Source organism: Pomacea canaliculata, linkage group LG12 (genome assembly GCF_003073045.1).
Source record: "Pomacea canaliculata isolate SZHN2017 linkage group LG12, ASM307304v1, whole genome shotgun sequence".
Lineage (NCBI taxonomy): Eukaryota > Metazoa > Mollusca > Gastropoda > Architaenioglossa > Ampullariidae > Pomacea > Pomacea canaliculata.
Window position 1 is genome coordinate 13,135,655 of NC_037601.1, and position 27,676 is coordinate 13,163,330.

Here is a 27,676-nt window from a genome sequence, read left to right on the forward strand (position 1 = left end):
TTTACCATTCTTTTACTTGAACTTTGCCCTCTATACACGTCGTTGGCATTTTACAGAGTCTAAGCTCAGTCACATTGCCTTTCCCCCTATTTTATCTGTTTCTCCAGCGCAGATACCGAGATAGTGGAAAAGCAATCATTTGCGCAACTATGATATGCAGTAAACAGTAGTCGTGAAACTGCGTAAACAAAGAAAATCGAACTCGGGAAGAAAATAAATTATTTTATGAAGCGGAAAATAAGGAGACGCTACACTCAATGCGATTTGCTGAAAACAAAACCGAAGAGGGACTGGGAGGGTAAAGGAATAATCAGATGAAATATCTTCGTCCTAAGTTTTTTTTTTTTTATTGGGGAAGGGAGATAAGCGAGACGGCTGTATCGACGCGAGCATGGCTTATCTCCCCCTTACCGACGCTACGTCACAGCAGGCAACCATCGAAACCGAATCCCGTTTCGCGATCCCTCCGTGGCTTGCTGTACCTACGCGACTGCGCGCGCACTGCCCCGCATCCCCCCCAGCATCGCGTGTATGGTAGCAGCAGCAGCTGCAGCTGGGAACAGCACCAGCGGCTGACGCATCGACTGCTGCGCAGTTGCCGCGTGTGCTGCGCGTGCATGCTGTGGGTACGTGTTGTGTGCGCTAGTACTGTACGTCACCTGCACACCAGCGGATGTGTTCTCTAAAAAACTCGTCAAACCTCGCGAGGACTGGTCGTTCTGCTGCTTCACTCCGCTGTTCCTTCGGAAACTATTTTCTTTCTCTCTCTCCTTTCATCGTCGAAGTGAGATTTTACCTCTTCAAAGAAAAACTTTTTTTTTCGTATGTGACGGCTTGCCGTATGTCTGTGTTACCTTTTGTATGCCGCCGTCAGGAACGAGATTTTATTTTCTTGTGAAGGTTGGAATTATGTGACAAAGTCGGCCAGATCATCTCGCACAATCGGTAAGTACATCCTCAGACTTTACAAGGGTTTTGATAAGTACATCCTCAGACATTAAGAAGTTTGTAATAAGTACATCGTGATGTAGGAGTTTCATAACTTCATGCTCATGATGTAGAATATTCTTATAAGTTCATCTACAATTGTAGGATTTTGCAAGTGGACCTTATAAGTTACTTATGAAAAACTTTCTTTTGTCCTACGGTCGTGTTTATTATAATGTATGAAAATTCTTTGTTTTGGTTGATTTATTCCTTGTTGCTTAGACTCTTCGTAAAATATTCTCGAACGTGTTTCTTCCTTTTACACAAAGTGTTGATGATCTATGTTACATTCTCAGGCTCAAAACAGGCTGACATTGGCATATGATGCAGATGCTCAGTTTTTAGATAATGTACTTGAAGATCACTGCAGTGCTGATTTAAAAGATTTTGCGAAGTTTCTTCTTTATAATTATCCTGAAATCTCTAAACACGACTTTCACAATAATAACCACAACCAGAGAGTCAGAACTGGCTTCAGCCCCTTAGTGAGTTGTGATCATCGTCTATATTCCATTTCATGGTTATGTTTTTCAGGCATCCCACAAGACAGTGTGGGTGATTTAGGATGGGTGTAAGCATATGTGTGTAGGAGTGGGTGGGGGAAATTATATCTCTGAAGATCCGCTCAGGACATCTGGCAGCTCGTTGGAGCTCTTCAGTCTGCTAAAAGCATTTTGAGCTCTGGGAAACATGGCGTCTGAAACTGAGATACCGAGGTGTTAGTGTGTTGTCAACATCAGCACGGGAGGGAGGGCGAGGGAGCTATATCGTGTTCGCGGATGAGTACCTAGCGAAGGCCGACCAACCCTCCACACAGCTCGGTGGGGAGGTAACACAGAGGGAGGCTACTGATAGCGGTTGGGACCTGGAGTAAAGGATGAGACTATCAGATGCTCATTTCCCGGAAGGGAGAGCACAAACGCCATGAAACAATAGTTTTATTTGTTTGTTTATTTTTTTTCATTAAAACTCCGTTCTAGTGCTCGATGGGATGTAAACCAAACCGCTAGCTTTCTCAAAAACAATCAACAAACTGTGTATGTATCTCTCCCCTTCTCTCTAGCGAGTTTTGGGACTGGTAGTAATAGCTAAATGTGTCATCTCGTAGTCTGTGAGGATCATGTACAGTGCACATGTGCCAGCGAGAATGTGTTTTGGTATCTTTGGGGTGGATAATGTAAAGTGTATGTGGAAGGAAGGAAGTGAGGGAGTAGGGGAGAGATAGTTTGTGTATATTTACATGTGCTTGTGGAAGAAATTACTTTGGAATATGTAAATACTAATGTGGGTAGTGTAGTGGCGTCTGCAAGTGTGGGAGTAAATGTGGTTAAGTGGTGGTCATCAAAGGAAGAAGGGTGTAGTGAGAGCAGGAACTCTACCCGCATAAGGTACCCGAGAACACGCGACGATCAGCATGTACCTGACTGACTTCAAAGCGTTTGGCGGCCCTCAAGTCAGACGTGCACCCACATTAAGCTTGGTTATATTTTTCTTTTTTTTTTTCGTCAAAATTTCTTTTTCGGTCTCTCTTCTCGCTTCTTCTCGCCCTCCAACTAGAAAGCTTTTGAGAGTCACGTGGTAATAGCCAGTTCTCGCGCGTGTATCGTCATCTTTTCTCGATGTCAGGGAGGATGGGTTCCATTTTGTCCCCTGTATTTGGACCGAAGACTCTTGTGAAGAGTTCTATATTTATTATTGTGCCATGTCTGTAAGCTTGTAGACGTTTTTAGGTATCATTTCCATATCCGCCCTCTACCCACCAACGAATCCCTTAGAACACTAAAAGCATGTCTGTTGCTCATTACTCCTTACACCATCGATAGAGTTGTCAATAGTTGTGATTACAGTCAGTTGACTAGTCGGCCTGCTTATTTTTCCTTTGAAGATTTATGACACTCTATCATTACAGTTTGTTCTTTGATTCTTTGACAATGAGATCATGCTCCTTCTGGAGAACTATATAAATCAAACGTTGTTGTTGTTGTTGCTATTATTATTGTTGTTGGAATGAAACAGAAATTTCAGAAATATGACTTTGGGATCAGGCCATATAATTTTTTGTAAGAGAAGGCTACGTGAGGTCTCATGGCAGACAAGGTCTTGACGATTCCAGGTGATTCCAGAGTCTTGTTCTTGATGTCTTTCCCAAAAATAACATTTGAGAAGGTCGTTGGGTGCTCTTGAAACATATGAGGTTCCCTTCCTAGAGGGTTGGGCAATGAGTGTTTCTGTGTCTGGCATCCGGGTGCTCGCCACATGACCTGTTGGACGGCTTACTGTCTGCGGAGGAAGGTGTCTCGAATGTCAAAAGGCATCTCGGGCAGAGAACCTGCCAGCATCTATTCTCCTCCCACTGTGTTGGGCAACATTGCCGACAACTATAAAATTATATGGCATAGAAGCTGCTTTTAATCTTTTATAGTTAACAAAAGCAGTTAATTTTTTCCTGAAATAACAGGTTTGAGCTCCTCGTATGAGCTTTAGACTATATATATATATGGAGCATAATGTCTGAAGTTCTTTGGTGTATGTGATTCTTCTAGAAATATTTCGTGTTTTTTCTTTTTCTTTTCGAAACTAGCAATCCACTAATTTATATACATCCTGCCTACTCTCTAATAATTGTTTATTAAATCTATCCACAACCCCGACAACCACACAGACAGACACACAGACAGGGAGGAGGCAAACACGCGAACAAATATACAAATGTAAAAAATACATTTCAAAGTATTTGCTTAACTCTCAAAGACAAAGACAGATAGACAAACAGAAAGAAAAGACAGGCTGGCAGGTAGACAGTGAGACAGAGAGTGAGAGAGACAGAGGCAGGTAGGCAGGTAGAGATGATGCTGTGTGTGAGGCTGACATACCACGCAGTGCGCATGCTCACTGGCTTGGCACAGGCTCCCTGTTGCAGTGCCACGCGGTCCCTACTCTCTGGCACCGTGCCACACAAGACTTGTTCCTCTGAGGACTGCATTTCCTCTGTCCTTTCTTCGTTCTTCATAGTTCTTTATCAACATTTTCTTTCTTTATTTGTTTCTTCATCTTGTTGCTTTTGACCTTTCTTGCTCTATTTAGTTTTTCTTTCTACTTTTCTTTTCCTATCTTTCCTTCTTTCCTTGCTTCCTTCCTTCCGTTTCCTTCCTCATTTGCTGCTTTCTTTTTCTTTGTCTGATGGCTCAGATATGTCTTCCTCTCTTTCCGTTTGTTGGCTGGGGTATTTTCCGCTAATGTTTTCTGTCTGACTGATACATAATGAAGTGAGACAAGAGAATGCTGACACTGGTTTGTCTCGCATTTCTCGCCTTCCTCTCTTTCACGTCTTTCATCCCCTCATTTGCCTTTCTTTTCTTATTCTTTATCCTCTCTGTATAATTTTCTCATTCACATCCTTTGCCTTAAATCCCCCCATCTCTCTTTGCACACACACAAACGCGCGCGCTCCTTTTGAACCTTACCTTTCACAATACCTGCAATTTTTTGAATGAAGTAGAAAAGGACAAACAAAACCGATTTTGTTTCTCTGAAGGTTAGAAATTAAAGGATACACTGTTAATTCTCCAATTTACACGTCTTTGCACTCAGTTTCTCAGAATAATCTAGTTTAATTTAGCATCAACTACCCACGTGACCCCCATCTTTCTGTACTCGACAGACCTCTTCCCCCCGTACATCCATCTCATTAAAACATCTCTTCTCGCATGAGAGGTTTATGGACTGTGTCCGGTCTACTCTGTCGTCTGGTGCTCGTGGGGCGTGAATATCGCAGGAGAGACAATTAGCATCTTACAGTCTACAAGCCTGTGATCGAAGACCTGTTAGCGCCATCGAGGACGCTGTTATCTCCCGACACAAGAAAAGTTTTCACCAAAAAATAACACGATGACATACTGTGTAGTCTGCGCGAAATGTGAATGAAAACTGCCTGACATCGCTGACGAAAGTCGATGAACCTGGAAAAGCTTACCTTCTATAGTGCAGGTGAAAACATTAAAGACAGGAAGAGAAGTAGCAGTAAAAGACATCTGGTGAGCTTCTTCACTCCGCACTTAAAAAACATATTGAAAGTCAGGCTCAGTATGTCTTGTAAACGTTTTAGTAGTAGACATTATTGGTCATTCTTCCGGTTTAGTCACTTTCATTGTTTAGGCTCGCCGAGACTAACAGCGGAGAATTTCGCAAGAGGCTAAGCGTTGGTCTTGGTAGACAGACAGAACCCCTCCTGTACACGTCCACGTGGCACGTGACGCCACAATCCTTCTCTGCCAGGGATAAGTTTAACAGATGCAAAGATAAACTAAATTATCCTTACCTTCCAGCTGTTTATTAATGGCAGTTAATTAACGGTACACAGCTCCACGCCTCGCTCCCCTCTGATCAGTGGGATAGTACCCGTTGCCTCTGTTCTGTTGCTAAGCATAGGTTGGTCCACCCGTCAACTCGTTGACGTATTGCAACAGCTAACCAGCTCACATGGTGGACTGAGATTTGGGATGAAAATTATCATAGTGATTATGAGAAAAATTGTGGGGTTATCATTTGATGGAACTGTATGTAGGCATAAATGGTGACGACATTGTGTGTACTTCGAAATAAAACTGTTCTGGAGTAAGAACATTTCTTGTTCTATTTCTTATTCTCTCCCAGTGTGCGCTTCCGTGTTTGCGTTTTATACATTCTATCTCTGCTTTTTTGCTGGGACTTATTTTCAAAATGCACATGCACATTCAGTTCTATAGATTATACACACACACACACATACACACACAGACTTTAGCCAGGACTTAAAGCGACTATTATGACGAACGTCCGACCACGTGTGACAAAGCTTTGTCGAAGCTAATCAATCATTCGACCATCCTTGTCGGGTTCAGAAAAGCTTTAGCCGTGTTCAAGTCTTTTCACACAACTTGTCGACATGTTGCTGCAGCCTCACGATCAACACTCGACAGAAAACGCGCTTTTATCGAGCGAATCCATTGAAAACTACAACCGACGCAACACGAGGTTAACGGGTATTGTTGACTTCCGCCGCATCTGATGTCGAATAGCCCGAGCCACCCGGAACCTGAGTCTCAGTACAAAGGTGTATGTGTGTGATTTGTTTTTTACATCATGTCTTTAAAAATTATGTTTTTGTTCTTTTGTTTGTTTGTTTGTTTGTTTTTTTTGTTTTTATTTTTTATTTTTATTTTTTTTGTCAGCTGTAATTTCTGTTTATAACAGGTATTTGCTTTGTTTGATTGGAGACTCCGTTCGAAAGACAGTTGCTGTGAATTTACAAATCGTAAGGCCGGTAACAGCATGATGTAGTTGTACTTACCCGAGGTCAAGTGACAATGTTACAATCTGCTAAAGTCGTTGATGTTAGATGATGAATTTCCAACCCGTTGTTTTTAAGATCATGTTACATTGTTATAACCTGTTAAAATCGTTACAACCATGTTACTAACCGCTAACACCTTAATATCTTTTTGTAACATAAAAATTCGTTGTTATTACTCCATGTTGTGAGGTCGCAGGTGTAAAGTATGTTAAAAAACAGAATCTCAATTAAATTAATGTCATTAAGACTATGATATAATTTGGCTACCCGTGAAAATGATGAAACCATATTACATTTTCAGAATCTGTTGAGCGATTAAGAACATCTAAGAACCCGTAAGTAGCAAATGTCGGGTAATGGCGAAAAGAAATATTAGAAACTATGAATGTCGTAAAGGCCATAGTGTTTCATTGCCACTTGTTAATGTCCTAAAGGTCACGAGGTACCGCAATCACTCATTAGTGTCACAACAGTTTGTAACTTTACCCCAGGTTATTATCGTGATGAATATGCCAGAATGTTTAAATTATTTTTGGGAAAAACCACTTTGTGGTATTGCAAAATGGAGCTCTTTGTTGGTCAAATAATCAAAGCTGGTATCTTTTCCTCAGGGTTGATTGATACATAATCACAAGCTCCACAGAGAGGTTTCAGATTTCTATAAAAATGTCTGTCAAAAAAAAAAAAGAATTGAGACACAAGCCAGATGTCGCAAAGTCAAACATTTGCACACAACGGATTTATTTACTCCGTCCCCATCCACTCACCCCTTCACCACATCTACAAGGGCCACCACCATCATCAAGGGACTGCCGGGATGGGTACATTTACAAATACAACTGTGAAGTGCAAAACATGAGTGACAGAAATATTGCCTCGGCGTCAGACGTGGCTAACACATCCTGTTGGCTGCTTTATGTGTGTTCGGGTAGCCATTTGTCTCCCACCCCTTGCTGTTTGTGAAATAATTTACAAGTTTACGAGTCGGGAGCGAAGGCTGTAATGCACGCTCTAAAAATACTACTTGCCATTGTCAAAGCCACCTGACTACCTCCACGCTGGCTCCTACCTGACAGGTGCATTCTGTTGTTCATGAATGGCCTTCGCTTTGACTACCGTGTTTATTTTTGATGGAGAGCGGGAATATAAATAAGAGGGAAACAACCAGTAAACTGACTCGAACAAATAGTCATGATCGATTAGTATTACAACACTCAGGTTTATCATCTTCCAGTCAACCGCCAGGTTCATCAAGAGTTGTTAGGCAACGTCCTCCTTTTGCGAACAATCTTGATTCACTTGAAACCTTTCGTCCTTTTTAAGTCAGTTTTTGAAAACTGAAAGATGTGGGTTGGTCTTTGGTGGTTCAGATCGGCCTGAAGTAGGAAACGTACCTGGACGTGAAAGATTTTTAAGACCTCCTCACCCGAGTATGTAACGAGATTTTGGGAACATTTTCTCACGTGTTCCAACACGAATTCTGGATTGCATGATCGACAGTGAGGTCACACTCCTCAGGGTTTTCTCGTGCTGCAGGTCATGCAATACAGTTATTACAGAGGTTCGTTGCCATCTTGGCCCAGGCTAATCAGTCGTCCTGCCGTAAAAGATTAACGAGGACATTCACAGTGCGGTAAACATCAAAGAGAAGTCAAGTGGACCTTGACAGGTGAAGACGTGATCAGTCCGTTATCGACCTGTAGCCTCTGTTATCTCAGGTACAACCCTGACTGGTCATTAAGGTCTCATTCACGCCTGTAGCAGCCACCCTGACAAGTTTGTGCGGGTATTAGAGGGACTGAGGCTCGTGACACGAAACCCACAACCATCAGGGACCCAACCTCTCACACATTTACATCGAATCCACCCTTTGGTGTTGGTGTGTCGAGTGTGTTATGCGTGTCTTAGGGGTCGAAGTGGTGACTGTGTGTGCAAATGATAATGTAACGGTTTTCTCTAATGTAAAGATGTCTCTCTGCGAGTTGTCATTAGAATTCATGCTCTCTGTTTCTTTATCACCCCGTCTTTCATTTTTGCACTCCTCTGTAACGCCATTTCTTTTTTCTTCACTTATCTTTCCTTCTTCCACACTTTCTCTCTCTCCCATCTCTTTTTGCCTAATTTTATGCCTTTGAAAATCTCTCACCTTTTTGCTCGTTTTTCTTTCTCAATGATTCTTTATTCATTTCGTGTGAACGTGTGACTGTCTTGCAATAGCTTGTGAGAACAAATAATCTTTTTACTCTGACTCTACTCTATTATTCTCACCTTTCTTTACTTGTCTCTCTTCTCTCCTCTTTTTTTTTCTCCCTACTTCTCCCTCTTCACTCTCTCTTAGAGGAAACTCGAGTCAGGGGTTGCTGGATTATTCACAAGAGATCAAGAGCCCCAATCAGATTAAATAAGAAAGAGGAAAGAAAGACAAAAAGAATTTAATCAATCGCCCCCTCAAGTTGTCATCACCTTGCATCACCATCCAACCTCACAGCACACGTGTTAAGCACATGTCGCCGTGTGTGGGGAAGATGAAGGTGTGGGATGGAGGTGTGGGTGAAGATCAATACAATGCAGGTGTCACGACACTGCAAGCTGGACTGGACGTCACAGCCCCACATTACTGACACCTGTGACAGCGAACCTAGGAGTGTGGATGACTTCTATTAGCATCTTCAAAGCCTCCCTTCTCTTTTATTTAACCTATCTCAACTCTTCACAAAGAACGCAAACTAGAGATGTTCGTAGCCCGTTAAAGGTCTAACAGGGTGCAAAATACTATTTGCTCAAATGTCGACAATACCCAAGTCAGTGCTCGAGATACACGACAACACACATCACAGTCCATAGAAAAAGGTCAACATCGTGACGTCACGTTTGTACACAAGGGGTTGAAGCGAACGTAAACATGTCTACTAAGTTTTTTGGTAGTGTCCATCGTTCTGTATGATAGCGAGATGTGGACTTTCTTTGCTGATACCGAACAACAAATACATTTGAGATAAAGTGCCTAAACAAATGCTCCAGAAGTTTTATACAGAACAAAGACTAACCGTGTCTTACACATGGCGGTCACCACTCGTGGGACACATGGAAACCTTTCTGTAGGACTACGTGGAGGAAGGTCGACGGGGAGGAAGAGTGGCTGGCAAGTGTGAAGAAGTGGACTGGTTGTCCCCGCCACTCAGGACAAACTCTATTGTCAAACCTTGTCAGACTGCGTGTAGTCATCTTGCCCCTACGACCGGCACCTTGGGACCAGTTTCCGTGGTGATCAGCTAGTCAATGGATGAATGATAATGTCTTTGTACAACCCTGATGTCTGTGTTGTTGACTAATTTCTGTGCATGGAGATGTTTGAAGGCGAGTATGTAGAGATCGGCAAGGGTTATTAACCAAGAGGTAGGGAGATTGATGTTCACCCACTCATCAGACTTAAAAATGTGCACCTCCCTAATCCTCTACAGCAAAAAAAAATAAAAAAAAATAAATAAAGTGAAAAAAACAAAAAAACAAAAACAAAAACAAAACAAAACAAACAAACAAAAAAATACAAAAAACAAAAATCAAAAAACAAACAAAAAAATGGCGATGTCCATTTCTGGTGACTTTTTGTGGAGTCCTTGATAAAGGACAATTCGGGGCTGGAGACAGCAGTTCTAGTAAACCTATTGTTGTATCTAATTTTCCGCCGAGCTCCAAACCATCCTACCTAATAATAGGAAACTGTGATGGGTTTTTGTTGTTTTTTTTTTTTGCTTTTCTCTGGCTTGTTTACTGATTCTGACACCATACTTTCTACACTCGCAGTAGTGCAGTCTCAATGCAGAATGATAAACCTTGCCAAAACTGTTTTCCTTGTTGCCAAAGGGAAAGAAATATGTACATTATCGTTAAGATCTGAGTAGGGGTTACACCGTGCAATACATCCCACATGGAGGTATCTGTCTTTGAAGTAGTCTGGGTTAATTAAAATTTGTTCGTGAGTGACCTTCTTCTGTACTCTTTGATCGCTGGAGGAAGCTATTAATTAAGCTTGAGCTCGTCCTCCCGCCCTCCTCCCTCTCAAGAAACATGTTGTCTCCCCCTTTCACCTCCTCCTACCCCCTAGAACATCAATCACGGGCCTCTAGTTGCAGCCAATCGGATTTCTGAGTACATGCCATTTAGGGTTCAAAGATTCACACCGAAATCTTATAACATGCGCTGGCTGGTCGAACAGATAAGAAAATCTAATATTATTTCTTGTTTAACCTACTATTTTGACAACATGCTTGACATTTCTCGGTGGTGAAGATCGTCGATACCGATTACCTTCCCACAAATATACAGAAATGTTGGTCTACCTCCACAAACACTGGGTACCTCCAGTTTGCCACAATGTTTAGCAAAGATTGCTTGCAGAGAATGGTTTGCTCAAAGTAGGAATACAGAACGAAGTTTATTTCCATACAAATAGTTTGCAGTAAGTCAAATATTTACCTTCTGGATGCTTATTCTATAAGGACAAGAAGTTTTCATTTTGAGAGAAAAACTTTGCTGATTCATCGCAATAAAAGGACCTCTGTGAGAAACAGTTTAAATAAGATTAATTGATAAAGAAAAGATATGTCGACTGGCTGAAGATAAGGGGTTGAAAAAAAAAAACACTTCACGGTGAGCACAAGGAACCATATGTTGAGAGAGTGAGTGAAGAATGGAACGTGGTTTATCTCAGGAAGGATGTGGGAGGGTTGCTGTACAGAGTCTGGTACCCTGCAGGTAAAATATTCAGTGAAGGGAGCGACAATGTGTGGTATGTCCAACCTTCTCGTTTCTCCTCCTTGACTTCCACATAACCTGGGTTCTCATCACCTCCGCGATGTAGGTACTCATCACAACTGATGGTGGAGGAAAGGAGGAGTTTTTCAGCCAGAGACCAAAGCAGGTCTACATCCAGCAACCTTCGGTTATACAGCTTACAGCCTACTAAGCCTCGAGATAGAGAAAAATTCTGTGTTCACTTGTAATTGTTTTTGCATCAGTGTATATACCTGCCTAAGTATAAATCTGTTTAGTATTGTTTGTCCCTGTGTTGTGTAAATGTGTTACTCTGTGTGTGTGCATGTGTGTGAAAATGTAAGTTATTGTTGGTGTAAACGTATGTGTGATTGCTTGTCTGTGTGTAGATAAGTATTATTGTATGTACATGTGTGTGTGTGTGTGTGTGTGTGTGCGCGCGGAGGATGAAATCTTTTACCTGAGTGGAAAGAAATAAACTGGAAGACATACGTCACAACTCCCCAATTCCTCTGCTATAAAAATTTCGACATGCATGAAACGAGACTCCCACAAAGATGCAAAGAAATAAAAAAGCCGCGATACGCAGGCTCCGAGCTCGGTGCCAGACAGCGCACCAAAGGGAAGGAATGGGATGGAGGGAAGGATGGGGACAATTTAGGTGGGGAGTCACTTTTTTTTGGGAGGGGTGGGTGGGGACGTGGGGGTTGGAGGGACCATTGGGGCATGGCGGTGTAGACGCAGGCGATGATAACGACACCAGCGCCGGTAACTCTCCGCACGCAACTTGGCACTCGCACTGTCGAGAGAAAGAGTTATCTTCCCCAGCGCCTTTCATTCTCGTTTCCAGTCACACATGCTCCGAGCTGTCTAGCTAGAGTTTTCTGGGTTCGTATTCTCGAAGTACGGGCATGTTTACCCAGTGGGGAAGGCCTTGATGTCTGGGTAAGTTTGTCATACTAGAAGGTAATGGGTAGGACGGGTGTTCATGGGACGGTTTCGATCTACGCATGACCTTTTGTTTTGATGATAGTGCTTTTTTGAGTAGAGAAAATAGGTGGATAAAGTGCTTGGTCTAGTTCAAAAGAAATCACATAAATAACCTACACATATAGTAAACTACCTATGGACAAACATTTCACTCATACTGTCTTTACTTCATTAATTGATAATCTCACTCTACAGAGATAAAACTGAACATTGTAGCTAAAGTAGCTATCGTTACATGAAGGCAAAAAAGCTGCGCTGTCAACAAAACAAGGGGCAGGCTACCTCCAGCAGCAACTTCAAGAAGACATTGACTCGAGCTTCCTGGCCCCTCATTTGCATATTGTTATCTTTTCTGGAGGACGCCATCTGGCATTAAGTGGATGAGGGCTTTGGCAGAATTAGTGGAAAGGTGTCTATGTGCAAAAGACCCGTATGCAACGTGAGCGAAGAACAGGTTTCGGGAGAAACGAGAAATGCCAACAACACCTGGTAAACAATATGTCTGCCGAGACTTTTTTTCTGCACGACATCTGAAATGATAAAAAGGGGAGAGACTGAGCATGCTGCTGCCAGGCAAAGGTTAGGTTGTACTACACGTGCAGTCACGAGAGGTCACGAGAGGCGAGAGCAGTCCGTGCTTGCCTGCACGCGCTGGTGTGTGGGTGGATGTGTGTGAGCGCGTGCGCGAGCATCAATTTTATCTTTATGCCAAGCAATTGCGAAAGAATTATCGGCCAGCCTTTTAATCAGTTTGTGGCACTCATGCTTTAGTGCTTTGTTTTGGTCAGTGCTGACTCCACAAGGCCAGAGCTGGATTTTCTGGATTAGCTCCGACAATGGAAACCGTATTGAGGTCAGAACCCTTGGGAAACCCACCCCGATGCGAGTAAATGAGAAGCGGAAGAGAAAAAAACAACCAACTAAACATTACAGAAAAATAAAAAACGGTAAAGTAGATAGACATGTTAGTTGATGATCAAAGTGACATTTTAAGACAAGCCGGGAACTGAACCAAGAGGTCGTCTTGTAAACAGATGCCCCATCTTGAGTGGCCTCTAAACGAGATGTAACGCGGGACGCTGGATCCTCGCCAAACCTCCTTAAAAAAGAAAAACAATATGGACAAGAAAGAGAGAAGACAAAAGGTGAGAGGTAATGTTGTCAGAGGTTATGGTTTTGATCGCTGAATGTTTCTGAATTGCAGGGATCTCAAAACCAGCACTATTTAACGGTCCCTACGATCAAGGTGGGTCCACTACAGCAGTCATGGCCACCATCATGATGGACATCCTGGTGGAAGGCGAGCGAGTGCCGGATGAGAAGCTGGTGAGGGTGTCTCCTCTTCGCGAGTCCGGCTCCTCCTCCCATTCCAGGTCTTCTTCCTTCAGGAACCGCCCGCGTCCCAAACTCTCCTTGGACATCCAGGCTGCACAGAGACCTCGCACCAACTCCCTACCCAACACCCCGGCCTTTCTGCCTCTCCCTGCTCCAGACTGGATGAAGGAAGGAGCCGGAGGAGGCAGTGGACTTTGTCGGGTGCGGTCCTTCAAGACCACCTCCAAAGGCATCGTCAACAGCGGCGACTCCTTTAAACGCTCCACCCACAGCCTGGCGTCCAACGGGAGCATCAGCAGCATGGACCCTGACGCTCATCAAGGAGGGACATCAACGGTGACCCAAGCGGGTGGCAACGTCGTCCCCACTACTTTGTCGTCGCTGTCGTCAACGGGTGGCGGTGGCATCAACCCCCGACGGGAAAGCTTAAACTCTGTGGAGAGCAGTGGCTTGACCCAGAGTGTGACCTCCTCCGTGACTATCTCACACTACAGGGTTCTAATGATGGGAGCGCCGGGTGTCGGAAAGACAGCCTTGACCCGACAGTTTATGACCTCTGAGTACAAGGGTACCTACGAAACGACCACACGTGAGTAGGCTTCAACTTTTTTTTGTTTGTTTGCTTTTGTTCTCCTTCGTTGCTGTGTTTTTGTTAAGTATTTTTTCTGCTGTTGAAGTGTGCCTCAGTAGATGAAAGGATGTATATGTCTGGTGTACTCAGCCTGAGCAGAAATTCGATTAATCTTGTGGTACCCGACAGGTTAATTAACTCTGTAGCTTGAATAACACTGCAATCTACATGCTGTATGCAGGAACTCATTTGTGTTTCCGCGCGTGCCGCATAATTGCGTGCTGCGGATCAATTTTATTTGTAGCCTGTCACGTGTTGCGGACGACAAAGTGTTCAATCAAACTGCAGTTGAAAAATCGACAGAACACAAGTACGAGAAGAATTACTGAAAGAGAGAGAGAGAGAGGGGGGGGGGGCAGAGAGAGAGGGGACAGACAGAGAGAGAGAGAAGGCAGACAGACAGAGAGAGAGATGGGGAGGGTAGTAGAGGAAGAGATGGTGGGGAGGGCAGTAGAGGAAGCACATTTGTTTGAAAGAGCATGCCTGAAGTATGCCATCATCAATTTTCGAACAGTGGCTCCCTTAGGATGGCGTTCAATATCGAATCTCGCTGTTGTGTGATGGGCTGACCTTTCCTTTACTTGCCAAACCACTGCAGCTGCAGCAGGCTGCCCACGCACGTCTTTGTCGCGAGGATGTCGCAAGCGGCGACTGGAGTAGAGTCTGGCTTCCTGACCTTTTTTTTGTCAGTGGTTCAAGGTGTCTGTGTGTGTGAACGAGCGCGCGTGCGCCTTGGGGTATAGTCTGTCGTCCTTGATAGGTTTATTGTTCTTGACTCAGTTTTGTAGCGTTGACATGATATACGACTTCTAGACAGGTTGGTGTCCTTACTTCCACACACAACCTGTAACAGATAATTATCGAAAAAACCTTATGAATTTTTTAAAACTTGTTTGGTTTATTTGTTTATCATATTGGGTTTATGTTGCCTTTTTTCGCGGTTGATCATGCACACCATTCATCTAAAAACAATAATAGTGACATTTCATCAGAAAGTACGTTTATTGTACACCTCTGTTCTCTCAAGAGGTTTCTTCAATGTTTCATGACATCAGGTACCATGAGTTTGTCTGCCAAACCACAACAACCACGCACTAAGCAGAACACCAGGGGGACTCCAGCGACACGTGGTAGTCCTAGGTGACAAGAAATAATAAAAGTTTATAGGCGTGCGAGGCAGTTAGTGTCACCAGATCGTCTTGTAATCTATCATCATCGCACATTTTATATCAAAGCTTGATGACACGTGTTCACCAGCTGTTGTATAGGCAGTTGTATTATTAAAGCAGTACTACAGCAAACTTTTTGAAGTATAATGAGAAAATTATAAGGCTATTATAGGAGAGGGCAATGAAAGGTAGCATGTGTATGTTTGCGTGTATGGAAGTGTGTGCGTGCATGTTAACATCAGCCTTTGTAGATTATTTATAGTATAACATCTATTTCCGGTATTATTCTATTGCATTTATTTAAAGTTTTAGCCGCAAAGTGTTATTTAGCTTGGATTCTCTTAGGCAAAGCAAAAAAGTTTACTGTTGACAATTTTATCGCGATTGGCTACTTTTACCACTGAATTTCTGTTGAATTAAAAAATAGAGAGAATAGAGACTACAATCATTTTAAAATACATCTTTGATTAATTGGTCTTGAAGCTAAATACAAAAACTTTAATAACAGTTGAAAAAAAAAAAGAAATTGAGAACCTGTTGACCTCGTCAGGGGACACATTAGTTTCGGTAAAGCATGCATCATGTCTTAGTGGGAAATTGTATTATATATATATCTGATATCTATTACTGGTCCCACGTTGACTTAGAAATGACGTATCTCCCTTATTTTCGGGTTCAGTGGTTTCTTTGCGAAGCTAATTAGACTGGTTCAATATGGACCAGCTGTCGCATCATGAATGGGATCCTGTGACGTCGCATCGTAAAGTGCGATTGTTATCCCCCTTGTCACCCTCCCACCCATCTACACGCACACACTCACACGTGCACAGATGTATGCTTAGGACAGAAAGGAGAGTGCTATTGGAGTTCACTTGAGATTGCAACATGTTCTCACATTTCCACGTCATGCTTGGGGAAGCAGCTGCGAGGCTGGATGCGCCAGATGTTCATCAGAAACAAGTTATTTGCGATTCAGTGATAAGCTTGTCCTTATCTTGCGCAATGCAATAACTTTCTCGAGGAGATAAGAAAGAGTGCATTATTTATCTAGGGGAATACATTTCACACCCACACACCCACGCACATACCCACTTGCCTAGACACACATACACACATGCAAACACGTCACAAGGAAAGAAAGAGATATAAAGAAAGAAACAGTAATTAGGGAGATTGCGAATGTAAAGATGGGACTCAGTGTACTCAAAGAATATAAAGGCCCATGAGCACAAAACATCGAAATACATCCTGCTGAAGCAAAGACAACATGCGCATGTCTGTGCGCGCGCTAAACGCGTTTAGCAGCACGTGCTCACCGAGATGACGTCACGCGCTGTGGGTAGCGGCGTGTCGGCAAAATGGTGCCAAGCCGCTAAAGCTGTGATTGCATGAACTTTTAACATTTGTGAAAGTTCTTTAAAACCAAAAAAGCCTCGAACGAGTTTATCACGTCTTTGTCATCAAGGTTTACAGAAAGCTGTTTCCCATAGGTCGAGCAAAAGCCATTATCTCCCCTTAGCCATTGTCGGCGAGAGGGAGATGGAGGTGGGGAGGGAGCCTTTTAGAATGAAAACCCTGTCGCGAAAAGGTCAGAGCAGAAAGTCTGTTAATGGATCCATTTGCGAAAATTATGCTCATTATAGTCATTGGTGTCTGACAGAAAGATGTACTTTCATGCCTCATCTAACAACCTGTGAGACCTATTTGCTCACTTTACTGTGATGGTGCTTAAAAACGACAAAGTTAACACTAGTTAGGAAATAGGTTTACGGCATTAGGTGTAGTTGTATATTGTTGCCTAATCTGTATCGGAGTTCCTTTCCAGTTTGTCTTCTTTTTCATAAAACACGTACAAAAGAGAATGATAAATAAAACAACCGTAAAAAAACCGTGCTGAAAATAAAAATCACACCAAAGAAGCTATAAGGATCGTGGGATTTGTGCTTCTGTTGTACCAGCAGCTGAGTAGTCTTAGTCCTTTTGTTGAAAGTTGTTGTCGTATTCATCGATACCAGACGACATCCACGTGAGCTTCTTTCATAAGAAGAGATTTAAGAACTAAAACCTTTTAAGGAAAAGACTGAGGTTTTACGAATACATATTCAGACCCCAACACACACACACATACACACACATATGCACACACACACACACAGACACACAGACACACATACACACATGCTCTTTACTAAAAGCGAACAGAAAGACACGTGCACAGAGAGCTCAGTGTGCATATGCTACATAAACGCGTTTATCCTGTAAACAAAGATACGGTGCACGTGGGAATAAAAATATTACAAATGAGATTTGAGTCATTCAGTGACCTTCTTAAACAGGATTTCACAATACAAAACTCTCTTCTTCTTGAAGGTGAATTTTCTCTGTTCAAGCCCATCCTCACACAGCAGGTGTTCTGGCGTCTGTCTGCAATCTGCTGGCATGAAAACCAGGGACCGAGAGAGAAAGTTGAGCGATGACATCAGCGGCAGAATGTTAGACAAGTAATCTGTGAAAGTGTCAGATGAAATTAAGCATTTGTTTGCACATGAGCTCATCCCACGAGTATAATAATCCTACTTTGCCGGCCTTTTTATTAGCCGGTGGCTGCAAGCTCAATATCGCGCTGGCCTTGTGCATCTTTTTTTTTCAGGATTTAAAAAAAGGTACAAATTAAATTTGTTGGAACAACAAACATCAATCTTTTTTGAAGCATGACATTGCTAATGGGAGAAACATATAGTTGTGGTTCTTGGTAGGTGGCGCTTAAATACCCGGATTACATCCATTTCTGTATTTAACTGTGCATGAATACCAGTAACACATCACATGCTGTGCTTTCTGTTAATGAAAGCGGTGGCTCACTGTATTTAGGGCCCATCACCTGTGTACAGATTTCTTCTTCTAACAATCTCCAGAAACTGTAGTTATAAGGATGGAACTTTGCCCCGGGGACAAAGTGAAGGGCACGAGTCATGTGTCTGTAGTCACCAGGCTGTGTACAGGTTCCGCAAACACTGCTGTATGTTACTTCACTCCAGGACATGCTTGCCACAGCTTTATCACTATTGCCCCTGGAGTAGAGCTACACCTGCAGTTTCTCGTCACTATGGAGATAACGTTTGTCCTTGAGTTTCCCATGTTACCCCAGGGCAGAGACTTGCCCTCACTTTGTGACTACCGCCCCAGGCGGCGTGTATTGCGACTGGCATGTGCTTCACGTCTGTTTTCAAATTTGTAAATGGCAACGGCTACCAGGACCTGCCTGTTCGTTTTGTTTAGAATTTAATCAAAATGTTTACGAAAACAGAGAGCTCTCTTTTAAGTAAGATCTTACACCTGTCTCAGCGAGCGGCGCTGTAAGGAACTTGACTGTTAAAGACTTTATTATTATTTATACTTATTCTACACAGACTTGTATACTGGCTGTCTACCGTGTTAGGTAGACTTGACCTGTTTTTGTCATATATGATGTGTGTGTGTTAATTTTGCCAATCTGGTGCTCATTGCTTTGAACAACAATACAAAATTATCTTCTGTGTGATGTAAGAAGCTTATAACCTGTAGTTGATACATGTAGGGGCAGTCATCATGAAGCTCAGATAATCTTACCCCAGGATTAGTCACGGTACCACAAGCCTTGCTGTAAATGGAAACAGGCTGATAACCTAGAGGACAGGTGCTAATGTAAGAACCACCGCTACAGCTAGTAAAGAAACAAAACAAAGAAAATACAAAGGTTTCACACTGCATTGGATGTTAAAGGGAGGGAAAACACACCTGATGGGTAGCGAAAAGCTGGAGAATAATTACACCCCCTGAAATATCTTTCTTGAGCGGGTAGAAACGCTGGCTTGTAAGCAACTTGTACGAACTACTTCGACCGCCCAACCTCATGTAATGACAGGGTTGCATCAGTTGTAGCACGGTCGTTTAAGTGCTTTTTTCTCTTTTCCTTTAACATTTTTATATCCCCTTGATTATGGTAGTCAGAACATGATTACATCCAGCTTGATGACACTACGAAACAAAGCACGCTCTCTTCTCATAACATACATTGGCCTTCTCTCTCACTTTTCAAACTTTCTTTGTGAGAATCACTCAAATGCGAACAAACCCTGACAAACGCAAACATTCCTGGCAACAGTCAGCTCGTGAGTACAAAAATGTTTTTAACTCATATGCCAGCCATTCTTTGCTTGCAGTTGCTTTCGTTATCAATATTGCCGGCTACCTGGAGGAGAGAGAGAAAGAAGTATTAAAAACTCAACACATTCTCTTTGGTATCGACAGTTCTGTCTTAAGTTATGACCTTTACGACAGACGAGGGAAAGGGCAGCGCAGCCAAGTTCAGAAGAGGAAACCGCTTTTTTCTTTCATGTTTACAAACGTTCCCTTCTGCCCATTCACATAATGGAGTCTTATCAAATATCATCGCCGTTTATGTCTTACGGAAGTGTTTTTCTCTACCTCAGGCAACGCCTAGCACGTCACGCAGCTAGCATGTAACCGGAAGCAGACGAGACAAGAAGAGAGAGGTCACGAGACTGGACGGTAGCTTGGCGAAATTTGTTTACTATACTTTCTCCCAAGGATGCAATTCGTTACAAACAAAAGAATTATTTTTATCTAGACACAAATTTTAAACTTGTAAACATAAAGGTCATGGGTATTGGGAGGATGCAAATGGAAGTAAGATTTCCGTCTTAGGAGGAATTTTTCTTTTCGAGAACCTAGGAAGAGTTCTGTCTGTTGCTAGGGCGTTGTCTTTTATCGTCTTGTGCTTCAGATGATGAATGAGATATACGAGGGTGCGATGCCCTGGTGATGACCTGGCCTGGTAGGGATTTATCGAGCTTTACTCGTATATGTAACCTTTATCTCCTTGCTTCTTCAAAGGTGACTAGCTGGGTGACCTAAGATAGTAGAAAAAGATGTTTTCAATGGAGTAGAAATTTCCTGAATCCCCCTACACATGACCTTACATTTTCCTCCCTCCCACACGCTTGCCCATCATTGTCAATGTAGAACTAATATCTGTTGAAAGTGTCTATTAAATATAAAAGCCTATAAACCAACTGTGAGGACTTTCATTTCTCATAAAATTATTCTCTTCTTTGTACTATTTTCAAACAAGTTTCGTTATACACGGATCCCTGCTGTTTGTACGACAGTTTAAAAGCACTTATTGTATTAAGATCCTTGTTGTTTCTATATGCTGGAGCGTTTTTCATTCACTTTATTGTCCCGCCATTATCGAAACGATGACAGACAACTGTCAAGACGACAGCAGTTTTACATGTAAACGAAAGACAAACCTTTTGGTTTAACTTCAATCAGCCAGGTGTGAGTTGTTTGAGTCTTAAGCCTAAGGTGTTAAACTCCGTCTTTAACACTATGTTTTGGCTCTCCTGATGTGTATACATGATTATCTTTTTTTCCTTTTTTTCACTCCTAGAAAGGTCAATTCCAACCTTGTTTTTATCGTGGAGAAGTTGAAGCTTTCAAACTCCACCCTCAACTCTCCCACCATCATTTCTTACACTTAGCTTCCAGACAAACACGATCAGTTATTTTCTCCGTTGTTCTCTCAACTCTTTGTTGAAAATGTCAAGAAGATTGTTTTTCGAAAATTCAACATTTTTATCCCGTGTAGCACAATCGTGTCTGCTCATTCGGTCGTTAAGCATTCTCTGTGTACGTCATGTACAGCCGGGTATAGTTGCCATAAACACATTGAGAAACACGCCCCCTAGCTGTTCGGAATCTCAACAAGAGGTCCAAGCACAAAGAGAACTGGTTGTTTCTTAAACATGTTTGTTCCCAACACTGTAGTAATTACTGAATGTAGCAACTTACTTCTACCTTGAGAAAATGTTTTCAAAATTGAAGTCCAATCATAACATGCTGTGTAAAACTACTTCTGGACTGTTGCCCTGTTTTCTTTGGTTAATGTACTTACTTATGATATCATAATTAGATGAGGCTTTCAATCTTTTTTCCAGCGGAAATAGAAGAAGATGGAATGTCGGTGTCCGTACTTCTCGATGGTGAAGAATCTGTCATGGATTTTCTGGACGAGGAGATGGTAAGTTTCTCATTTTGGATTTCACAATGAAACTGTGACATACTTGTCTAAATAACATGTCTTATACACAGCAGCACATGCTCCTGTCACGTAGACGGGATAAACTCCATTATGTCTCCATAGTGACACATCCGATAACGCTCCTCACGTGACCCAGTCTTCCATGATGTCATAACGACCAGACGTTATGTTTTATTATATCGCTCCTGACACGCGATGTTATATTGTATAACCGTTTATGGATTTGAAAAGTTTAAGGAAAACTACTTCCTAATGTAATTGTTCTGTTTCACAATTTACGACAATTTCATCGAATTTCTGTAGAGAAGCTCGTCTTCGAGGTCCTTGGAGAGAGCTGCCCACTGTCACAATGAAGTGGATTAATGCTTCTAAAGCACAAACCAATTTTTTTGATTAATTTCCGCAAAAGGTGTATCGATTGGGCAATCATTTGTGTTTTAGAAAGCTGTTGTCATGGAAAAATCCAGTTGAATTAAATGCCGTGTAATTAAAATCATGCAAAAAATGGAGTAGCAAAGGTTTTATTTTATCATGTCTAGAAAATATTAAAATAAAATGTTTTTCATCAGGTTAGTTAGTTCTGATGACTCATGCCCTACACTGACAATGTATTCTGAGTTTAATTTGTCTCCTGGATATTAACTCTGTTCTGACTCGTTATATATACTGTGTTCTACCCCGACCCCGAACTACACTGCCCTCTAGCCTTGTCATCATGTGTTTTAGTCTCCAAACTGGCTGCAAGCCGGTGCTACATTCGCAAATCTTCTTTTCCACATCAAAGACATTCTGTGCATTCAGTCAGACGCGCACAGGATGGCTGGGCGGCTGCAACTGTTTATTACTCTTTTCCATTTCTCGAGAATTTCGTCCGTCTGCACGGCGCGCCGTTGAGATAATGAAAATACGAAGATTTGTTTGGAGATCACACCCACTGCGGGCTTCTGTTTGTAAGAAATGGAGGGTGAGGAGAATAAAACCGCATCCTGACCTTAGTAGCAAAGCAGTTCAATTATCTCCCCTTAGGTCCTCTATTTTTAGTCTGTTGTTAGTGTGTGTGTATATGTGTGTGTGCGTGCTCTTGCCATCATTCTTGCACACACACACACACATAGATATTATATACACGTGTGCACGCAAGCAGGCGAGAACATTCTGGAACGCGCGGCTGTTATTAATGTTTCTCTAGCACTGGTTGTGTCTGTCAGGAGGGCTGTCTGGTTGGTTGAAAGAAGATGACAACGATAAGGCAGTGCAAGCTAAACAGATGATTCACAGCATTAAGTAAGAAGACCTGCACCTGCTGTTTGTTGTGCTGTTGTTATTGACAAACGGACCTGAGCAACCTAAACTGGCTTTATGCGTTATTTAATTAAAAAAAATTATTCTGTACTCGTGTCTGTCTTTAAGAGTGCCTGACTTTAGTAAGATGTACAGACCAGGCGTTATTCTACCCTCATCTGAGTAAAGCCTAATCAGGAGATAGGAAGGTATTATACCGAGCTCTGCAAAGCCACTAAATAAATACGTACTCTTGTAGGTCTTTAAACACTGGAGGTGGGGTAGTTAGTGACAAATATCAGTCTGGCTATAGAGGGTTGATGTGTTCTATCATTCTAGCCGCGGAGGGTTAACAATATAGTCTGGCGGTATCCTTCAGTCTGGCCGAAGGGGTTAACGATATATTGCTCGTGACCGTAGACAATCAGTACTCGCTCATCCGGGTATATTTTTTGTCCTCCGACACTGCGAAGGGAGGGTATGCTGACAACAACATCATACTAATGTAGAAGGTATTTTCATCCAATCTTCGAGGGTCTGAGAGATGAGAAAAAAGCCGCGGGTCATCTCCTTTGTTATCAACTGTTGGCAACATCACAGACTGTTCCACATGACTGCCACTATCCTCTGACTGGAGCCAACCAGAGGTTTTTGTTGTCATGGGAAGTGATTTTGTTGTTACAAATGGAGAGTAAAGATGTATCTTTCATCTTATGGCAAGATACCCAAAACTAATTATTATTTCATGATAAGTTTTAGTTCTATTCTTGAAGCGAGACCACAACAGTAAATCTTTAGGTTATGAGGAGAGAACAGGGAAATCCTTTCATCTATTTCTTTCAGACCAGCTTATTAGCACTTTCTCTAAAGAAATGTTGTCGGCAGATTCATTGAACTCTGAGATTTTTAGAAGAAAAAATGTTATAACAGTTACATTATGCTGGACTGATTGGGTTATTTTGGAAAAAAGAGAAGAAAGAGGAAAACAACAGCCAAAGGGAAAATTATCAATAAAAGAGAAGGAGAAGGAGAAAGAACCCTAAAAATTGAGGTAGTGTTGATGGTGGTGTGGGAGATGAAAGAAGATACTTGTATGAGCTTACAGCAGAGAATTGTGGATGCAGGTTTCAGGTGAAAATATAAACTTCTATGCTTGAAAGCAAGCATTGAAAATTTAAATAATAAAATCAGACATAAAAGTTATGAATGCGACTCTTGTTTATTCTAAGGGTGATCTAATCTTCTGCGTAAACAATCGTGGCGCTCACAGCAGTGTGAAGAAAAAGAAACAAGAAAGAAAAAGAAGCTCTGCCAGGATCCGTTGGCGTCTGATAAGAAACCCGTGATCATCAATTTAGCCTGTATTAGCCGCCATTATTATTTTTTCCAGCCTGCCTGCAACACCCTCCTCTCCCGTCGCGCGCAAACATCTCCTTCATCCGCCTCCGCCATCGGCCGTTTTCATCTACTCGCTGGATCCCACCCTTGTCGAGCTCGTTGCTGCGTGAACAAGTGGCTTGAGCTCATCAAAGGACGAGTCGTCTACAGAGTTTGTCTACATAGTGTGTCTACAGAGTGTGTCTACTCTCAGCTTCTTTCACACAGCTGCCGAGGCGCTTGTCCTCTTGGATGTCCAACTTCTGACCTCAAGCACCCGGCAATGAAAGAACTTCTTTGTTGGGAGCTGGTTTGCAAGATTAGATTCAAAATTAAATGTGTGAAAACTTTTTTGAGAGTGGAGTTAGTGGGGTCATCTTGTGTGTGTGTGTCACGTAAGAGAGATAGATGAAATGATTAAGATACGAAAAAAAATTGATGTTGACCGGAGAAAGTGGTGGAATAAGAAATTGATTTTGATAAAATTTTTGTTTTCTACATATTCTTTGCAATTCATAAGGCTTGTCGCAAGTCAGGCTAAATTTCTCATCAACGACCAGTCTCTTCCCCTCTCCAAAAAAATATAAATGCCTGCTGTGCGAGCTTGCAAGGGTCTTCTCATTATTTCAAAAAAGGACCAGAGAGGTTTCCCTGACATGCCAAGTTCTCTGGCCTACATTTATAAAAAGTGTGGCTTGCATGATTCAAATGCAGTTCGTTGGCTTCAAGGCCGCGGTTTTCTGTTTCTTTTTTCTTTGCTGTTACCAGAGCTTTAACTTTTCTGACAGGACTTTCTTTCATGTGACAGTCCAAAGAATGAGTAGCTTTGTAGGTCTTCTGTTTCTTGCTACTCTATTATAAAAACTGTCACCTCTACAAGCCCTTTACTTTTGGAAAACAACAGGTTTTTTTTTCGAATTCGTTGTAGTTGTTGTTGTTTTTGTCTAACCTTGACATTATGCATTTATGTTTTTTCTGGCCGTTCGTATAGTCAACTGTCAAAACTCAATAAATGCCTGTTTGAAATGTGTAATGTTGACTGGCATCTCGTTATATATATAAAATAATATTAAGAAATATAATTTTGTGTTAAATTGTGGTGTCCATTGATTCGATTATTGAACTTTGAACCTTGGAGATAGTTTCATCATTTACTTAAATGGTCTTATCTTGTAACAAAGTGCTTTAATATATATATATATATTTTTTGATGATGATGCATTAACACCGAATGCATGTGTCTGCTTCCATGTTCAGCACCCTGACGGGGAGGGCGAGGACTTGTCTATAGATGCCTACGTTGTGGTCTTCTCTGTGACTGACGTCAGCACTTACAACTACGCCGTCTCCACCGTCCGGCGGCTCCGGGTGGAGAAAGGGGTGGACCGCGCCATCATCCTGGTGGGCAACAAGATCGACTTGGCGCGCCAGCGCCGGGTCACCAAACACGGTTAGTCTCTTGTTTATTGGATATAGAGATGGATGGACGGATTAAGCTCTCTATAGTCTGATCCATCTTATTATCTCATGGTTAAACTCCCTATGATTGGCTGATTGGCTTATTATTAAATGATGGATCCGTGGTCTAAATAGGCTAACAGCTCATTGTCTGGGAAAATAATGTCAAGAATAGGCTTCTTAATGGAATCTTGCTCCGTTAATGGCAAGAACGAAATGGTATATGACTTCCGCAAGATAAGAAGTATAGTAACAAATAAAGTAACGAATTTCAAACATAGAAAAATAAGTAAGGGAATGAGTGTTAACCCAGCAAGAAAGAAAGAGGTAGGGCAGCTTTGTTTTATGATGTAGTCTGCTACGTTTACTCCAGAAGACGGTAGTCTGGCACCGTGAAGATAATTGGTTTCTTGTTTTTGTTTTTCGCTGCCAGAAGCCACGTCCTTGGCCTCTAAGTATGACTGTCGCTATACGGAAACGACGGCGGCGCTGAATCAGCATATTGACGAGCTTCTCGTCGGCATCCTCAGCCAAATCCGCCAGAAGCTGCACCACCCGGACCTTTCGCGTCTCTCGCCGCCGGAGAGCTCCAAGCCTCGATGTCGATCCAAGTCTCCCGGCCGCGCCATGTCTTTCTTTCAGAAGCTCTTTCGTCACGGAAGCGGCCGAAGCAAAACAAAGACCAGCGACACACTGTTTGTGAAGTAGCCATAGCAACATTTTATCCCCTACCGCTGCCCCCCCCCAACACTGTTCCAATGCGCAACTGCATCCATTTTGTCGGCACAGGATCAGCCCACCAGCTGCAAAATGGAAATGTTTGTCCATTCGTCCATTTTGTGATCTTTTGATGGTTTCCCAAAGGCGTTTACAAGTCCAGAGGACAAAAACAAAGATGACTATTTTTGTTACAGGAACTTGTGAGATCCAGTCTGTTGGATGATAATGGTCACACGTTCCTCGATGTGTTAGTGCATCGAGAAAACAATAGGATGCTGTTGTCTTCTCAAAATTTACTGGCGCCTGTCATCGCTGTTTATGGTTGCGACCTGAAATCGCGAACAATTTTCAACCTGTCGGAACATGGCCACATACACACAGCTTGGCCAATTGCTTCCCCAAGCAACATTTTGCAAAGTGGGAATTTGCTATTACATCTGGTCAAACATGGTGAGCAGAAGAAACCCCCAACTCACCTCTGTGTCACCCCAAAAGTGTTTCGTTCCTCCACAGCAAAATTGGGACACGCCATCTGTGCTTGCACAATGGAGACTTGGCCAAGCTGTGGGAAGGTACATCAAATGTAATTCTGATCGCAATAAAAATCCCTTTTGTCATATGTGAACATATACTCACTTCATCTGCGAAAATGTAAAACAAGGAGGTCGACGGATGGTGCGGGACTTAATACTTTAGCCGCTGTTGACTACCTACCTCAATCAAACTCTGGGAGTCATTGCTGACAGACTAGACAGAACTATCAACATACAGAGGGCCGCTTGTGGTGTGCAGAACAAAATCTGAAAGAAAAATAATTACTGCAAAAAAAAAAATTAAATAAATAAAGGGATAAAAACACCAAAATCACAGAAACTTAAGCAATATTGCAAATTCACCTAATTAGTTTTTAAAGCTACACCCATAAGACTTTTATTTCATAATCTATAACAGCAACTGCAATAGTTTTCACTTAGCGAGATTAGAATATTGAACATAATTCCAGGCTATTGCTAAGTTTATATATATATATAATCGAATGTCGTTAGCCTTACAAAGACGTAGTATGGGTTAAGATCTTGAGATATAGGTAACCGATTTTAAAATCACGGTTTTTCTTACAATAACGAACATTGGAGTTTCTTCCCTTGTCTGTTATTTTCCTGGCATCCTCGTGTCAGCAGATCTCACGCGCTAATCCAGGTAATACCATCAATATTTCTAAAGCTATCCAAAGGATAATTAGATGAACTATATTAGTCCTCAGACATCAAGCACCCTTCTTTTGGTGTCAAAAGGACCGCACACTTACTTGTAAACTATTCCCAGCATAGTTTCATTGTCATTTTCCCTGTAGTTCCAAATTTTGTCATCCGTCCATTGTTCAGTCTTAATTAATGACATTGCAATATTAAACTGGTATGTTTGTTTAAATACTAATTAAAAGCGAATGCTAAAGAAATGGATACTCTTTGTACACCTGCTGATAATTAACAATGAGTTTTTTTTAAAAAAAATAA

General features: G+C 42.1%; 1 protein-coding gene across 2 annotated transcripts; it reads left to right on the top strand.

Annotated features, from left to right (window-relative positions):
• The first annotated feature begins 283 nt into the window (after positions 1-283).
• Positions 284-27,656, top strand: LOC112553127 (GTP-binding protein REM 1-like). 2 transcript variants are annotated; one of them, XM_025220151.1, is made up of 5 exons: positions 284-945; positions 13,287-14,006; positions 21,220-21,302; positions 25,239-25,431; positions 25,873-27,656. In XM_025220151.1, exons 2-5 carry the CDS (start codon positions 13,349-13,351, stop codon positions 26,145-26,147), a joined length of 1,209 nt encoding a protein of 402 aa, XP_025075936.1. In that variant the 5' UTR covers positions 284-945; positions 13,287-13,348; the 3' UTR covers positions 26,148-27,656. The 2 variants fall into 2 exon arrangements, with proteins under 2 accessions (XP_025075936.1, XP_025075937.1); XM_025220152.1 differs by lacking the exon at positions 284-945 and adding an exon at positions 11,806-12,037.
• The last annotated feature ends 20 nt before the right edge of the window (positions 27,657-27,676 follow it).

What these genes read in the sequence shown, in the direction of transcription:
- LOC112553127 (XM_025220151.1), top strand. Translation starts at nt 13,349, where the DNA reads ATGGCCACCATCATGATGGACATCCTGGTGGAAGGCGAGCGAGTGCCG. An exon ending in ATTTTCTGGACGAGGAGATG is followed by an intron (nt 21,303 to 25,238) that starts GTAAGTTTCTCA and finishes TTCCATGTTCAG; the next exon opens with CACCCTGACGGGGAGGGCGA. An exon ending in GCGCCGGGTCACCAAACACG is followed by an intron (nt 25,432 to 25,872) that starts GTTAGTCTCTTG and finishes TTTCGCTGCCAG; the next exon opens with AAGCCACGTCCTTGGCCTCT.